Genomic DNA, 17,387 nt, shown 5'->3' with positions numbered 1-17,387 from the left:
CGTCCCCTCGGCCCCGCCCGCTCGATTGGCCAGGCCTGTCCCGGGCCCGCCCGCGCGGGGCCTGCCGGGAGCGGCGCGCGGGGGAAGATGGCGGCGCCCGTGGCCGGCGCGGGCCGGGACCCGGCTTCGGAGGCGGCGCCGGGCGTGGGGCGGCTGCAGGAGGAGGCGCTGCGGAGGAAGGAGCGGCTCCGCGCCTTGCGCGACCGCACGCTCAAGGTGAACCCGGGGGGACCGGCGGGGCCCCAATATGGCGGCGGGGGCCTATAGAATGGCAGCGAGGGGCACCCAAGATGGCGGCGGGGGCACCCAAGATGGCAGCGGGGGGCATCCAAGATGGCGGCGGGGGCACCCAAGATGGCAGCGGGGGGCATCCAAGATGGCGGCGGTCCCCAGGGCAGGCGCTGGGGTTCACAGGCCCAGGGGGCTTCTCTGGGGCCTTTGGTCTGCCAGGGGACCCAGGAGCCCTAGAGCGTCCTACAAGGCGCGCCGCGTTTGCTGCTACGCGACGGGCGATGCACGGTCAATAGGTGAAAGTCCCCTTGTGCCAAGAGCACACGGTCCACTTCTTCGCCAATCCCTCGCGGTCACTTGACTGCAGCTGTGGGGTGCACGGTGCTGGATATTTGTTATTTGGTCTGGTTTTGCCGCTCCTGCTCGTCCATCTCCCGGTGTAGTCGTGCGGTTTCGAAGCAGAGCCCGCTCCCCAGCAGCGGCATGGAAACGCATTTGCAGTTGGTACCGAGTTGCATTAATATTGCACGTAAGACGTGGGTCGTGGCTGGGGTGGGGGGGAAGTTGCACTTTTGGAAGCACGTAGAAGACCTGGAGGAGAGCAGGGGCTGAAATGCAGTTACAAGGAGAGGTTGAAAGAAACGGGTGTGCTTCATTTGGCAAAAAGGAGATAGAGGTCAGGGGGATGTGATAGCAGCGTTCGAATAGTTGAAAGAGAAGAGAAAACAACTGTTCTTCCTTGACGGAGAAGGCAGGGCACAAAGCAAGACGTTTCACCTCCTGAATCCTGTCCGTGGGAGCAGCAGGACGGGGGACGAGGGCCCGTACACGTGCATCCTGGGCACATACAGTGCCTGGGCCACGCCTGCACCTCGAACGGGTTGTTACTTTTCTTCCAGGTTCGGCTCCTGAAAACTTTAGCCGTGGTTCAAATCCAAATTCCCTGCAAGCCTCCAGCCTGAAACATGTCCACATTAACCTCTTCAGATGGGTGCACCAACATGCTGTCTGGGGGATTAAAATAAAGGTTTCTGTTGGGTGGGTGGGGGGCAGACAATAATCTCGCGGGTGTCTCGCCAATAGTTTTCCTTTTAGTCCTCCTCTCCCTGTTGCGAGTGGCTTGTGAGAGAGGTGTTTTTAGCATTATCCGCTTCTTTCCTCCACTTGATACCACTTGCAGCACGTTGTCCAGCCTCAGCGTAGTTTGGGTCCCGGAGGGTGGGCTCTACCCCTCTCCCAGCAAAAGTGCCTACCGTCCTGGTGCTGGGTAGGGAGGTCTCAACAGTCCTGTCTTTTAGTCTCTGCCCTTAAAAATTTGGGCTGCTCTACAGGAATTGCATTGCGGTTGTGTGGGTAAACCTCCGTTATGTTACGTTGGGTCGTTTTCATTGGTGATGTCTTCAACTTCAGCGGCCTTGTGACACCCATGAGTTTGGCCCGTTTGCTCCTTCAGCAGCTGCCTTGGAGATCTCGCTAGAAATCCATTTAACTCTGGGGAAACCGCAGAAGGAAAGCTGCTGCACGTAGCATAGGGACATGCACAACAAGTGGGTCAGACCTTTAAAAAGCAGTTGTGTGGATATAACAGGTATGTTTCTCTTCATTTGGGTCGTTAGTGCTTTGGCCACGCTGCAGTTGTTCAAGGAGGATCTTGCTTGCAAAATGCGAAGCATCCTCAAAAAAGAGCTGCTTTCTCGGATAAGAGGTGTGCTTGCAAATTTGCCTGTCTTGGTCTCCTTTACAATTCATCTCGGTCTGCGTCAGCTCTTGACTCGGTGTTTGCAATATGATCCTCATGGAAACACACGAGGACTTTGTTTTCAGGACTGGAGCGCGACCATCCGCTCAGCACATGAGCTGGAGGCTCCCGAAATAGTGTATGCTGTGCTCCAAGGATCAGCCAGTCTGGTACTGCTGTTGTCCTTTGACACTTCAAACAGGAACAGGAAATCTCTTCCCAAATTTGAACTGCTAGAAATAGTGATAATATCACTAGGATCTGGGTCAGCAGGTGTTTGTGGTTGGTTCAGTGCACCTAACTATTATCTAACTGGGCTTGCACAACACCTGAAAAGCATATACTCAGTGCCTCTCTGTCTGAATTTTGATTTGAACTTTTCTGACTTGATCCTCAGACTGCTCGAACTGTTATGCTCTGTATCAGGGCTGCACTGGCCGTGTGCAAGGGGTTGCTTTCACTAATACAATCCCTGCTGGTGCAATCCACACAGCATGTCACCCCTGGACATTAGGAAAGTGCACAGCGCTGCTCTGTGCGATGCTGTCGGCTGTGCCAGGATCCAAAGGTTCACTGTCGGCCTGCAGTCCTGGGTTTCCCTTGTGCACAAAAGTGATGTCTGTAGCTTGGCTGCAGAAGCAAGTGCAGTAATAAAACCTGGATTTCCATATACATTTCTGAGAAACTGTAAAGCAGCATTTCCCAAACTTTGTATACCTGGGGCACCCTTTTTTTTATGGATTAAAACTGGTGGCGTACTTCACTCTGACACCCAAGAAGGGGTGTGTGATATATATATATATGACTTGTGCAATGGTGCCTAACTTTCTGGCTGGGTGAGCAATGCCGGGTCAGCCTGGGAGCTGGATTCAGTCCATGGGCCCCATCTCGCCACAATGAATTTGGAAATCTGGTGCCTGGGAGTGGTGGCACTGCCAAATTTCTGGACCCATGGGGAGCTCTGTGGTCCAAGTGACTTAGCTGCGTAAGCTGAATCTGATATTGATAAAGCATCATTTCTCGTGGTACACTTCTGCTATTCTTGCCGCGTGGCCTTTGGGAATTGCTGGTCTAAAGCTTTCATGGCTGCCTCCGTACAAGATTTCCCGGGGTGAGGGTTGAATGCAACACGTTTCAAGCTTAGGGCTGTCTCAATGCTGGTTTCAAACTCAAAGTCAAGCCATGCCGAGCAACTTCGGCTCTTGTTAAACAGGGGGGGTCTATCTTTGGGCCTCCCTGTAGTGAGTTTTATGGAGCAGTCTGGATGGGTACCTTTCGTGGACACCATGACACCCATTGTGCTTTCATTCACTTCACCTGAGCCACAGAAATGCCACGTGCATTTAGGGGATCAGTTTTGAAGAGCCTCACTGCAAAACTATTCGAGCTTTCTGCAGGCTACTTGCCATTTTCTTTCCATTATCTTAACTTAGAGTCGGAAGCCGTCAAAACATCAGAGCCGTTGATCTTCGGCGTGTTGAATTGTGCCATGTGTTAGGCTGCTTTGCCCACGATCTTTGCACTACCCTCTGGCTATGGGATTCTTATGCACAAAACGACAGTCCAGTTGCTTATACTTCAGACATCTTTCAGATTTTTATTTCTCTTAAAAGTCAGCAAAGTGAACGCTAATAGGAATATGAGTACTGTAATGCGATTGTATTGAAAATAGTATGCAAGTCAAGAGTTGCTGACACTGCTAAGCTCACAAAGCCCTAAAGGTTGCTACACGGCCTGCTTTGCCGCAAATGGAAAAAGTGAAATAACTGTTTGCCTTTAGCCTACCTACATGCAGCTGAAAAACCTAACACCTCCTCCCTGCTTTCTACTCTGATGTGTGCACTAATAAACATACATACACATGGAGTTCAGTAGACCTCTCTTCCTTGACCCTGTCCCTTTTAACCTAGGGTTGCTAACAGGCACCTGTGAATGGGGTCTTCATCCACTGAGATGAAACCCTGACCCTTTTTTTCGCTTTTCTGGGGTTTGAAGGCAACAGGAATTTCCCCAGCAAGCCTGGGGGATCATTCCGAGCAAAGTAACTTGGCCCAGTTAGGCATCACATTACGCAGGCACGTGTATTGTGGATGTAAGATGCATTCAGCCATCACGATCCTCAGTATTATTTGTATGGTTGTAGTACCAAGGGGTGCCCCGGGCTTGGACCATGGCTCTGCTGTACCGACAGCATATTCTGCATGCTTTTGGGGAGATTCCTTGAATAACTGGAGAAAGCAGATAACAAACTTACACAACAACTCATTTGCTTTGTACCTAGACCAGTGATTCTCAACTAGGGCGTGATCCTTTTAAGGGTGCCGTGGGATGCCAAGCAATGTTAACAGTTAGATGTGCCAAGATCTACACGTGATCCTCAAAATAAACCCTGAGATTTCAAATAGGAATCAAGATAGTCCAACCTTTCTGCCTTGTGATTTGCCTGAGTTCTTTGCAACAGAAGAGGTGCTCTTGCAATCAAGAAATGTGTGAAAGCATTTTCCAGGGGGTGCCTTGAGTCTCGCCTTGAGTTTAAAAAGGTCGAGAACCACTGACCTAGATGCTAACAGAAATCCAAATGAGCTGACAAAATGGGAAGGGGTTTCTTTCTTTCCTTTCTGTGGTGCTGCTGTAGCAGAGGAAATGCAGTGTTTAACCTGGCCTTGCACCTTTTCCCCCCCTAGGATTAAGGTATTTAAAAATTATTGTTGCAGATGGTAAGGAATTGGCACTTAAGCAATGTTTTTGGTTCAGTGTTCAGTTAACAGGAAAGCCCCACCAATTTTGATAGGAGTAGCCAAGAAAAAAGCTCACGGAATGACCTTGGGGTTTTGTTTTTATTAAGAGTTTTAATTTTGAAGCCGTCATTGCTTCCAGCTCTTGGGATTTTGTGATTAGAGAAACGCTACCCCCTTTTTCTCAGCAACCACATCTGGGGAATGTACAGCAGTACTATAAATCTGAAGATAAGCATATCCTAAAAGGGTAAACTGGGAAGAAACACTTAATTAGGGTTGGCTGGAAGAACGGGGCATTTTGCATGCATTTACGGGCAAGTGTAAAATCACACAAGACAGCTCTGATGGCAGGCGCGTTGCACTTGGAGTGTAATTGCAACATTGGTTTTTTAACTTGCTGAAAGCTTATTTCATTAACACTAATGAATGTACTAAAGGGGTTTTTTTGTGGGTTTTTTTTTTTTTTAAAGTACCTTGCACTCGAGCCTGCTTATTGTTGTTCCCGATTCTTACAGCCTTTCTCCGTTAAATGAAAATCAGATAAAGGAGGTGTTCTGTTTGAGTGCGCTTTGTTATAAGATTATTTTAACCCTGAGGAATAAAGTTTGGTTAGTTTTTAAAATGTAACTCCACACCCCTCGCTTAGCAGGTGGATAAGGGTGCAGCCTCTCGATCTGAATCTAAATCTTGAAACAAAAGGCAGGAATAAAATTTCTTAGATTTATTTCAGGGTTCTGGCCACGCGGCTGTCTAATCTGTAGTGACTTGCGAAGATCACTCTGTCCTTTGAACATGTGCACGTTTAGCCATGTACTCAATAGCATGCCTAAAAGCAAGCACGGGTGTTGCAGGCTGCATTTTACTGTCAGGTCCCATCTTACACCTCTTGATTTTAAGTTGTTGGGGATTTGTGCCTGACCAAGGAAGACAAGGCAAAGTGCTGGTGAGATTAGGAAATACTATTTTTACACTTGACCTCAAATGAGAAGGTGGTTGTTGCTGTTAAATGGGTGTGTTTGTAATAGTGCACACGCGGGTTTAACTTTGGTCGTTGAAGGCACTGAAGGGATTTAGGAGCTTCGTTGGAAATCTGTGAGATTTCTATTCCTCTATCACTTTGGCGCTATTAAAAATCCCACCCTTGATGCACGGGGATCTTTATCCACGGTGAACGCAATTTTCCATTAAGCAAGTTCACTATTGCTGGTTTTCATAGAATCGTAGAAGTCGGGTGGGAAGGGACCTTGTAGATCTTCAGGTCCGACCCCCTGCCTGGGCAGGAGGGAAACTGGGCTCAAATGACCCCAGTCAGGTAGGCATCAAGCCACTTCTTAAAGACCCCCAAGGTAGGAGCCAGCACCACTTCCCTTGGAAGTTGGTTCCAGATCCTAGCCACCCTGACTGTGAAGTAGCATCTCCTGATGTCCAGCCTGAACCTACTCCAACAACTTGTGGCCGTTATTCCTTGCTATCCCGGGGGGCGCTAGGGGAAACAAGGTCTCCCCCAAACCCTTCTGGTCCCCCCTAGTAAGTTTGTAGACAGTCACCAGGTCCCCCCTCAGCCTTCTCTTGTGAAGGCTGAACAGGTTCAGATCCTGTAGCCTCTCATTGTAGGGTCTGCCCTGCTGTCCCCGGATCATGCAAGTGTCCTCCTCTGGACCCTCTCCATGCTGGCCACATCCCTCCTGAAGTGGGGTGCCCAGAACTGGACACAGTACTCCAGCTGCGGCCTGACCAGTGTCACATAGAGGGGGAGGATCACCTCCTTGGACCTACCTGAGATGCATCTGTGGGTGCACGATAAGGTCCGGTTAGCCCTGCTGACCGTGACCTCGCATTGTCGGCCCATGTTCATCTTGGAGTCAATAATGACTCCTAGATCCCTTTCTGCCTCCGTGCTCTCAAGAGGGGAGTTTCCCATCTTACAAGTGTGCTGCTGGTTACTACTGCCCAAGTGCAGCACCCTGCACTTGTCAGTATTGAAGCGCATCCTGTTTTTGTTAGCCCACCCCTGCAACCTATTCAGGTCTTTCTGCAATCTCTCCCTCCCTGCTAACGTGCCCACCTCTCCCCATATTTTGGTATCATCAAATTTGAACAGGTTGCTTTTCACCTTGTTGTCCAACTCGCTGATAAAGAAATTGAACAGTGCGGGCCCAAGGTCCGAGCCCTGGGGGACTCCGCTGCCCACTTCCCCCCAGGTCGAATATGACCCGTCCACCACCACCCTCCGAGTACGACCCTTCAGTTTTGTGTTCTTTGTTTTTTTCTTTTTTTTCTTTTTTTCTTTTGTGAATGTTTATCTACAATTTGCTTTTGAGAAATGACCTTTTTTATGTCGGTTCCCATGTCTCGGCATCCTGGATGCCACCCATCGCTGAAGTATTTGCCTGCCTGCCTTAGCAAAGGTTACACGGCTTCAAAACCAGAAAAAAAGTCATGCCATGTGGAGCCTTCAAAGGGATGCTTTGCGAGCAGGGGCCGGGGGATGTTTATAAGCACCATGGAAATGGGAGTTTATATTTGTTAGAAATGTTGAAGCCTAAGTATATTCTAAACAGAGATTTTTGGAGTCCATCTGTTATGGTGTGTTTTGAAAGCTGAGTTTGCAAAGGGAGGGATGGGGATGAATCCACTGTAGCGTCTCTCGGTTGCTGTAGAATGGCCCAAATCACTCAACAGCATCTTTGGGAGGCATTTATGTTTTTAATTAAAAATGTATCGAGCAAAGGATTTCTCCGCTCTTCTCTCACTGTTATTGCCCTAGAGGAGCTGTGGTTCCGTGAATTATCCATGTAAAGAATCTAGCAATTCTTGCCTTTCTTGCAAACTTAGCTCCCCGCCCCCCTTATTTTTAGCAGCACCCGCTTAAAACTGTTGTCTTGGATATTGCTTCGAAGCCCAGGGTTTGCTGCTTAGTCTCGAGCATCAAAATACTTTCTGCGTAGCTGGTAGGTGTTGAAACAGAGGAAACGCTCGTTGCCTGCCAGGGCTGTGATAAAGCTGCGGCTTGTTCTGGCTCGGGGAGGAAGCCGCCGCGGCATTGTTAATTTTCGGCTTTCTGTTTGACAAGCAAATGTGAGCGCGTGCATCAGGCATTCACATTGTGCGGTCTTGCTCTCACGAGCACTAACAAACTTTCACAAGTGCCCTTTTTGCACGGGTTTGGGAACAGGAGGGAGGGCTGCGATAGGAAATCACTTTTTCTAGCGAGGTCAAACTCTTCACGCAGAGGTACAGAAGGAAGGGCAGGCCTTTTTGCAAACGAGGCCTACTGCCAGTGCCTGAATCTGAGCAGCCAAGAAGGAAATCCATCTTCGAGGGATGTGATCCATTTTAAATCTGACCAATTAGTTTTTTTTAAAAAACGTTAAAATCAGTTTGAGATGCACAGCACCTGCCTTCAGTTTTCGTGGTCTTACACGTGTTTTTTTAATTTTCTAATGTGAATCATCCAGCAACTGTGAAATTTAGAAGACCCATCCAAAGGGGGGAAGCTGACGATGAAGTGGAAACTGTGAAACAGCTATACGCAAAGTGTTTCTTAAACAGGGGGACTTCCCCCTTTCCCCCCATAATCTCAATTTATCATAAGGTACTGACTGTGAGTAAAAAAAAAAAAGAAAAAAAAGTCTCTATCTGAATTCAAACTCGGCCTCTCTCTTGCACCAGCTCCCTTGATATAGCTTGTATGCTTTTCCACGTAGGAAGGTAATGGTCAAACTAAGCAGCTTGAGCTATGGGGATTGCAAAATTGTTCCGTAGATGTAGTGCTGCATGTAGGAAAACCTGAGAGGCAAGTCAGTATGGGATTAGTTTCCCCATAAGTAAGAAACAGAGCTGAGGTGACTTCTTGTCTATGGTTTTATGACACAAAAGTGAAGGGCTGGCAAAAAATCAGAAGTTCATGGCTCTTAGTCCTAAATTCAGGCTGGAAGACCCCAATTCTCCAAGGGGGCTGTTTCCATTCCTATGTGTGAGCGCACTTCAGTCCCATATCTCACTGTCGAGATGTGCTAATGCTTTGACCCCAACCATTAAAGCAGCTTCGTGTTTAGCAGCGATGGGTATTTGATAGGACTGGATTGTTGCAAACAGTTGCTAATGGCAAAATAAACTTCCCCTGCTTTTTGCAATATCTGTAAAAAAAAAAAAAAAAAAAAAAAAGTTTTTAATTTTAGCAGAATGCCAGCAAAGCAATCTGAGCAGAAAGTGGCATTTGGAGGAAGATCATTGAAAACTGCTGCAAACTCACTTGGACATTTTCCTCTGCCCAAGTATGAGAGTGCTAATATAAAATCCTGGTGAGCTCCCACATTTCTCTTGTGACCGGAGGGTTACATTTTACTTGAGGAAGCTGGTAGTAAGTTTGAGACCCTGATTTTTTCCTGATGCATGTTCATCTCGACTTATTTTTACATTGCCATGGTAATGGACTGAGTTTCTAATGTGAATTTTTTTCCCCTTTTTATTCCATCTGTACGCATGGAAAAAAAGATTAACTGCTGCTTTTCAACAAGCCTGATGCTGCGCTGAAACCTTGGCTCCTTTCATCTGCCGCTTGGTAATCCCACATGTATAGCACGAGTGATCTTTGCAGATGCTTTTTGAGTGGCCCCCCTGGAAATAGATGACTGACATGGGGCATGTTGTGATCCATCACTGATCACGCGAACGCATCTAAGTTCTGGGGTCTAGCATGCAGGCAGAGAGAGAAAGGGAGGTACAACAGCAATGCAAAATGCTGGGGTGGGGAACAGTGGATCGGTCTTGTCTACACTAGGCTGTCTCAGTTGGCAGACAGCCGCCCCACACATTTACAGGGCTTCTGGCAAGCTGCAAAGTGCATTTTGAACAGACACTTTGGTAAAAGGGCTAGGGAAGTCTGCGCAGGTCTTTTCTGTTAGCTGCCAGGCCACGGTGGAAAGCTGTTCCTCCGAGCTGGTAGTGGTCTGCCCACTGAAACATAGCATTATGCCACCATAGGGGAAGTTTGGATGAAGACGTGTTCTTGTTCTCTTTTTTGTTTCTTTTCTCCTGGCGAAAACGAAGCCCTTGAGTTCCCTTTAAACAAAGGAAGGTTGTCCATCACATATAAAGAGCCAACGGTGAAAGAGGCCGGGCATCTTTTTTTTTCCTCCTTCAGAAGAATTTGACTTAACCTTTGTGAAGGAAGTGAGCTCTGGTTTTTAATCTGAAGGCAACATCAGTGTGGTCTTGAATGCCTTTGATCACCCGTGATTGCCGGTTAAATTAACGTGTGTTGCTGTACACGGGAGAATAATGTACCATATTTATTTGCATACCATGTGCTTCCAAATAAGACCTGCACTTTGTTTTCGGAAGGCAGAATGAAGAGAAAAAAAAAAGGTTTTCCCTTTTAACCAAGCTGCTTGGAATCAGTTTTCTTGTTAAAAGCACCCATTTTCAACCTCTGGTTATTGAAGAACAAGGTATGTGTGGTATACGAATAATTAAAGTAGTAAAAAACTCACTCAGAGGCCCAGCCTCCCATGTAAATACAGGGTATGAAATGCTGAATATGTCAGAGCTTGAAAATGTTCTTTCCTTTCAGAATGGCTTTGTTTGACAGCTCATAGTTTCTTTCTCTTGCTTCTCTAACAAGGCTGGAAATTTGTTTTTCTTTAAGTCCTCGGGCCCATAAATGCAGCCGACGCATGGCATTCTGCTATTCAAAGCCATCTCGTGTTTTGCATGTTTTCAAAGGTGAAGTATTTGCATTTGGAGGAAAATGATCTGAAACATGCTGATGTTTCCTGGTTGAAAGACTTCCAAATGAAATCCATGAAGGTATATAAGTGGGGCTGGAATTGGGACTCAAGCATTGGTCCCAGGCAGTGAAGCACGTTCCTGAGTATACTGGGAAAGCGGAAGTGGGCCTTATTCAACATTGCTCCCTTGACTGCTACAACATGGGGAGAAGGGTTACTGGTGGCATGGCAAAACAAAGCAAAGCAATCTGAAAAGTGGGCTCAAGGGTCCCTGGAGGGTGGCAGCAAGGATGACCTAAGGTGCTTCAAGTTGGCTCTGAAGCACATTGGTTTGCCAAGGAGTATAGAGAAAAGGAGCAGCTGGACTGAGAAGACATGTTCTAGACAAATATAAGATTTTGCTTATTCACTGCAACCAGTCCAAATGGTACCTGTTTAATTTAGCTTGTGCATTGAAGGCAAGAACTATTCAATATATTGCATGTTTGCTATAGATCCCGTGCGTCTCTGCCACTAGTGGCATTATTCTTGCAGCCCAGGCTTATTCCTGTTTGTCAGAGGGAAACTGAGGCACAGAGGTAAGAGTAAGAGATCAAAAGTCACCTGGTCACTTGATGTCTTACCTCATTAAGAGGTAAGGGATCAAAAGTCACCTGGGAAGTTTGCAGACAGGCTGAGACCAGAACCCAGATCTCCCAAGTTGCAACCCAGCACAAACCATCCTCTTTTTCTCGATTTAAATAGCCCCTGTCCAAATCCAGAATGCTTGGGGCCATTCAGAAACTTGATGTTTCCCATCTCTCTCTCAGAGCTTGAAAGTTGTCTCATCTGTGAAAAGAGAAGGAAAGAAGAAGGGTCTGAATCCTGCTTCCCCGAGATTCTCGGTCAGAGACTACCAGGTTGAAGGTGTGCCACTTTCAGGGCTGAGCACTAGATGCATGGGGGATGCACTGGCCCACAGGCCAGAGCTGCGCTCCAGGATACGTGCCCCTTTCAGGGTGGGGGGGGAAATGGTGACTTGGGATCATTCACCAACAAACAGACAGAAAACCCCCCAACAAATCTTTCATTCTGCGAGATAGATCTCATTCAAGATTTTGCTGGGCCTCTTGCCTTGGCATCTAATTGCTGCTTTATTGGCCAGTGGAAATGATTAAAGAGAATGCTAGAGGCTGTGTTATTTATCCAGTCTCGTTTGAGTGTCACAGTACAAAGGGAATGTGCCCAGCCTTGTCAGGATAGCTTATTTGGTCTCTTCCATCTCAATGATCTGATTCAGTTTCCTAGAGAGAGATGGAAAGGGTGAGGGCGGGGGAATGTGCTTATAAATGCATGCTTTCCATACACGCTTGCACCACGTTATAAATCTTAAGTATATTACTCTGGCAGGAGTTCCTGGGTTCAAATTCCAGCTCTGCCTTGCTTCATGACCTAACCTCTGTTTCCTCTGTAGGAGAGGACTGACAACATATTCTTCACCCAGCTATTGTGGGAATAGCTGTATGGAAAGCGCTTTATAAATGCCTGATCAATGATACTCAAGCAGTGTGCGGTGAGGTCCTTTTAAGGGTGCCATGCAATACTTACACTTTTAGGAGTGCAAACACCTACGCAGGATTCACAAAACGAACCCACAGGTATCTAATGGATTTTGACGCTCTGGATTCATTTCTGCTCCGAGTTCCCCGCAGCAGAAGAAGGCACTAGTGTTTTTCTGTAGTCAAGAAACAAGTGAAAGCTAAGAGCTGACATTTTCCAAGGTGGGTCTTGAGTCTAAAAAACTCGAGAAACACTATGTTCAGTATTACTGACACAGTAAAGTGGTGAATGTAACTAGACGTTTTGTGTCTGGTGATGTTCCAAACACAGCTTTTCCTTTTGTAGCGGGCATCACTGTCTAATGCGGTGAAAAGCTGTTCCCAGCGTGGTCTTGGAGCTAAGTGGCATGGAGCACGGCCCTTTGCTCTACATACAGTGATTGGACTATGTGCTCTACTCACTTCTTTGGGGTAGAAGGAGCTGGTTTGCAGGGCTGGTTGTCACACTACTGACGGGTCGTGATGTTAAAGGAGGGGAAGAGTAATAAGATCTGATATGCTGTTTAAGTGCTGCTTAAATACGGCCGATGGGTACCAGCACTAGCTGATGGGCTTTCCCTCCCCACCTCTCTTTAATTCACTGTGCAGTTCTGGAGACAGCAAGCTCTCAGCGTATTTGGGAAGAGCTGCAACGCAGGCAAACCAACCTCAAGTCTTAACACGGGATCTTAGAGCTGAAAACAGATGCATGGCATGGGGACTTGGCAGCTTGCCTTGCTCCGCTGTCTCCCTCCTCCTTCCCCCCCCCCCCCTTAGTTTTATTTTAGAAGAAGGGTAGCAGCAGCTTGTGTTCTTGAAAGCCAAGAACAAAGTGGCTGAGAAAACAGTTGCTGTGGTAACCCGGCATAGTAAAGTTATATTACATAGAGACGAGTCTACGCTGGAGGCCAACAAAGGCTTGGTTTCTATTTAAGGTTTATTAAGAAAGTAATAAGCTATGGCTGAGAAGCTCAAGTGGTTAGATGGAGAAACCTGCTGACCAAATGAGTGTGCTTTCAACCAGTGCTACACAATGGGGCTGCTTGCTATCAGAAAATGTTAGTCACCTAACTCTGGTGGAAATGTGGCTTGCTTGGCCTTGCAGTCTTGGTGATCAGCTTGTAGGGTGCTGTTTTCAAGTCCAGTTAACTCCTTTGAGACTGGGCATGTTCTCCAAAGCATTGGTCTATTTAAGATGGGTGTCAGACATCTGGCCTGTGGGCTCAGTGCCACTCCAAGTCCTCTGTCTGTTCGGTTTACTGCTCCCTTCCCTGTGCTCCCTGCCCCATCTGCTCTGCTTTCTGCTCCCTGCTGTATCTGCCACTGTGCTGCCTATCTCCTCCTTGACCTTTCCATGTGCTACACACAGAAGCTGCACCGCATGCATGTTGCAGGTTGGCCGCTTGCACAAGATGATGCCTCCAACCCCAGTACAAGGCACGTTCATGTCTAGACACAAGCAGTTCTGGGTCTAGCTAGCAATTAGCTGGTGGTGCAAAAAACTAGGTGGTCTTGTCTCCCTGCATACCAAAGGATGAGATAAGGGTCCTGTCGGGCAAGTCATAGCCCAGACTTGAAAATACACTAGTTCATCTCAGACTAGATGGGACTTCGTGCAAAGTTGACTTTTTCGAAGGTTCATTTTATTCTGTGCAGCAGTTGTAAGGAGTGTCTCATAAAGAAGCTTATCAATCACACCTTGCTTTTTGAGAGGCTGCACACACTGGCTAGGTGCAGACGGTCAAAAAGCCTGAGGCTGAATTGATTCAGTCTGCAGGTTAATCTAAGATGCAGAAATTAAATTGAAACAGAAGTGAACAGACAGTTACCTTTGATTCAGAGTATGTAGCCACATGCCTGCAGTGGCTCAGGCCAGGAGCCAGGGAAAGCTATAGTACAGCTCTCTGGCAGTGTGCTCACTTCATCTTCCTGCTGCCCCTGAGGTCTCTGGGATTTGCAGTCCAGAATCATAGCAGCAGGACTCTGCAGGGTTGCTCATTACTTCCTCTTTCTGCTTCCAGGTGTCTCTGGGATTTGTAGTCTGCAGTCACAGCCAGCAGTAAGTTTGAGCAGGGAAGGGGTATTTAATACCAGCCCTCGGCCCCAGAATCCAGCCGGGGTTTGCCTGGAGGGGTGGTCACCCTCCTGCAGACTGGGCTGCATCCCCAGCTGGGCTTGCTCCCCCTTGTTCAGCCAGTCCTCACTGCTCCAGATGGGGAGCACAGGGCTGGGGCCAGCCTTGCTGTCTGGAGCAGACAGCACAGCCCAGGCTGGGGCTGCAAAGCATACTGGGGGACTGATTTAACTTGAACCAGGAAGGGGTCTGGGGCAGAAGTTTCATAAACCAGTTTGACCCAAATCAGTTAAGTCTGATACTACATTCAACCAGGTTTATCTGAAACCAGTTTCAGCCATTTTGAAACTGGTTTATGCGCACGGCGCTTCTGTTCTGTTAAACCAGTTTCGGATCACTTAAACTGGTTTGTGTGTAACTTCTGTCCCTAGCCACTTTGTACCGCTTCTGTTCCCCCCTTCAGATTCTTTCCCCATCTGTGTTTGATCTAGGTCAGCATTTGTCAAAATACCATTTTAAATCCCTTTCCCCCTCTTCCAAGCAGTAACTCCTGCTATGTCTGTGGCTACTCCAGAAGTTTGGGGATTAGGTAGCTTTTGTTGTTTTTTTTCTCGTGTTTGTCCTGTTTTGATTTCTGATTGTTCCTTCCTTTTGGCAGGGAAGATGTGTTAATTCTGTGTCATGCAAAAATAAATTGAATTCTGCAGTTTCCCTCCTGAGAATTATTACGAATGTGCAGATTCTCTCTTCTTTTGCACAGAAGGCATGGTAGATGGGTCCCTTAGAGGTAACTGGTTTGGAGAGGCATGTTCCCAGTGGTGGCAGATGACAGGGCAGGGAGCAATGGGCTCAAGTTGCAGCATGGGAAGCTGAGGTTGGATATTAGGAAAAACTTTCTTACTAAGAGGGTAGTGACAGAACAGGTTACTGGAGAGGTGGTGCAATCTCCATCCTTGGAGGTTTTTAAGACCTGGTAGACAAAGCCTTGGCTGGGATGATGTAGCTGGGGCTGGTCCTGCTTGGAGCAGGGGGTTTGACTAGATGTGACCTCCGGAGGTCCCTTCCAGCCCTTATTTTTTATGATCCTTTGCATGCAACAGCCGGCTCTTCAGCTGCTGTGGAAGAAAAGTTTTTATTATATTGGAAGGAAAGGCAGGAGGGGGAGAAGCCTCTGCTAAGAGAGGTGATAAAGCGGGTTGATTAGTTCAGTGGAGACTGGTACTTAACACCTAAAGGGACACAGGAGCCAACAGCTAGTCCAGGTAATGGAGATAAAAATCTATAGTCTTGTTTCGAGAGGTTTTTAGCCCTGTTCTAGTCTGAAGTCAGGCAGAAGATCAGGCAGGGTGGTAGTTTAGGGTGTGTGGACACATGCACACTTCGAGTCCTTTGCAAAGGACGGCAGCCGGTAGTCCTAATTGCTATGTGTGAGCAAGCTGAGAGCGATTCAGATGTAGTGAAATCACTCCAACTTTAACACTTCATGCATCCTTCAATTTGCCCTGCTGTTTGTTCAACATACTCGTTTTCTGCTCCGAGGAGTGTGTTGTTGCTGTGTGTTGCCATCCCAAAATGGCAACCGTTCAGTGCTGGGCATGTCACGTTCCAACGCTGGCAATTCGTGAAGAGCACCAAGCTCCTTTTGGAGAATCAAGGTTCACATTTAGCAGTCTCCTTTTGGCATTTACAACCGATAAATTGCTTTGTGATTAGAACTAACCTTTAACCAAGACCTCACGATAAATGATTTTGTGTTTATGTAGCTGCTTTCATCTAATACTTTGACCACTTCGGCAACTGCTTTTCTCATAGGGACTTGATACGTTCTGCAGTAGCAGATATTACTCCCGTATCAGTCAGATATGGAAGCTGAGACACAGAAGGGACTTGTTGAGGGAATACAGCAGATGTAATGCTAGAGCCGGAAATAAAATCCAGGTGTACGTAACACTAGGGTGGACTAGTGGTTTATTCCCTACTGGGGCAAGGGAACTATTTTTTTTGGCAGGGAATATGAATTCGTGAGTATGTAGAATACCTGCTTTTCGCTGAAAATGTACATCCCAAAACGGAAGTTTCCACCCAAAATCCAAAGTAACTGAGAGATGCTGCTGTGGTGCTTCGTGAGAGAGGTGTCCCACAGCTGAGCTTGCATGCTGGCATTGTGGGAGCCGTAGCCAGGCCAGGGATCGTGCCCTACTGAGGAGCATGGCATTGTGCGACACTGCAGCAGCACTTCCAGCCCCAACCATTTTGGGTTTCCCTTGATCTTTGTGGAAAAGTCTATTTTCAACAAGCTCCTGTAGCAAAACTGCACAGTGACCTTGGCCCAGTTGCGGAGGCCTCCAGATATGTACAGAGAGAGGCATTTAAAACTTTGTACTTCCCTAATGCCCAGACTGGTCGTTACCTGTGTAAACACATTAGATGAAGGTTGTACCTCCCATCCAAGCTCTTGAAGTGCTTTACAAGTATAGTAGAGGCAGACAGGGCTCTTTGAGTAAATCTGATATCTTTTATTCTCATTCAGCTTTGCAAAATCCATGCCAGGTAGTCACGTACTCCCCTCCCTCTCATAGCCGGGAGCTAAATTATTGCGCTGCTACAATGCAAGGGATCATCTGAGGACCTGGGCAGATGCCTGTGTGCAAAGATGCATGGTGATTTTGAGAAAAGGCTTGCCGAGGGTACTGCGATCTACTTAGGGTTATAAGTGCATGCTCGCCATCGCTCGCTGTAGGGTTTCAGATGCGAGCTCAGTCCCTTCATTGCTTCAAAGCTGATCAGTTGATAACAACAAGTTGAAAGATTTGAACTCTCTGCATGAACAAGCAAGCTCCCCCAGAAACTTTCTGCCTGGAAGAAGAGAGTTGAAAGCATGCCATTTTTTTTTTTTTTTTTAAAGGGAAGAAAAACGCATGGCAGGGGAGCTGGGGAGCTATGCTTCTGTTGCTGCGTGGCTGCCCACCCATGCCTTTTCAACAGGCTACTTTTTTTTCTGTTTTGTTTAATTTGTGAAAGGGGGGGGACGGGGATGGGGAGGAACAGATTCCAGAAAATAGGTTAATCATTAGCTCCAAAAATGCAGAGTTAGATTTGTCTTGCGCCCATGTGGCAGTGCTTAATTAGAGTGTGCAAAGCTGTGATTTACATTTGTGAAACTTTCCCCATATAGTTTGTCTAACCTGTTTTGTTAATAAGGGGGTGGGACAATTTATACCTGGAGAACTTTGGTTCCAGCTAAAATATTTACTTTTTAATGGGGGAGGGGGAGGATCGAGCCTTCCTGCAGGTTAT

At 47.3% G+C, this 17,387-nt stretch overlaps 1 protein-coding gene across 2 annotated transcripts in view; it reads left to right on the top strand.

The window, feature by feature from the left end:
- CCDC12 (coiled-coil domain containing 12) overlaps positions 1-17,387 on the top strand; it is a 67,014-nt gene that overhangs the window by 6,845 nt on the left and 42,782 nt on the right. Inside the window, exon 1 of one of the 2 annotated variants that reach the window (XM_006277314.4) lies at positions 10-216. The exons of the other annotated variant lie outside the window; for it this stretch is intronic. Within the exon in view, the coding sequence (XP_006277376.3) occupies positions 88-216 (129 nt within the window). The 5' untranslated portion in view covers positions 10-87. Of the gene's footprint in view, positions 1-9; positions 217-17,387 lie in introns of those variants that run through there. 2 annotated transcript variants of the gene reach the window in all.

The sequence above is a fragment of the Alligator mississippiensis genome, chromosome 5 (assembly GCF_030867095.1).
Source record: "Alligator mississippiensis isolate rAllMis1 chromosome 5, rAllMis1, whole genome shotgun sequence".
NCBI lineage: Eukaryota > Metazoa > Chordata > Crocodylia > Alligatoridae > Alligator > Alligator mississippiensis.
The sequence above is the reverse complement of the archived record's forward strand: the minus strand, read 5'-3'. Positions and strand labels throughout refer to the sequence as shown.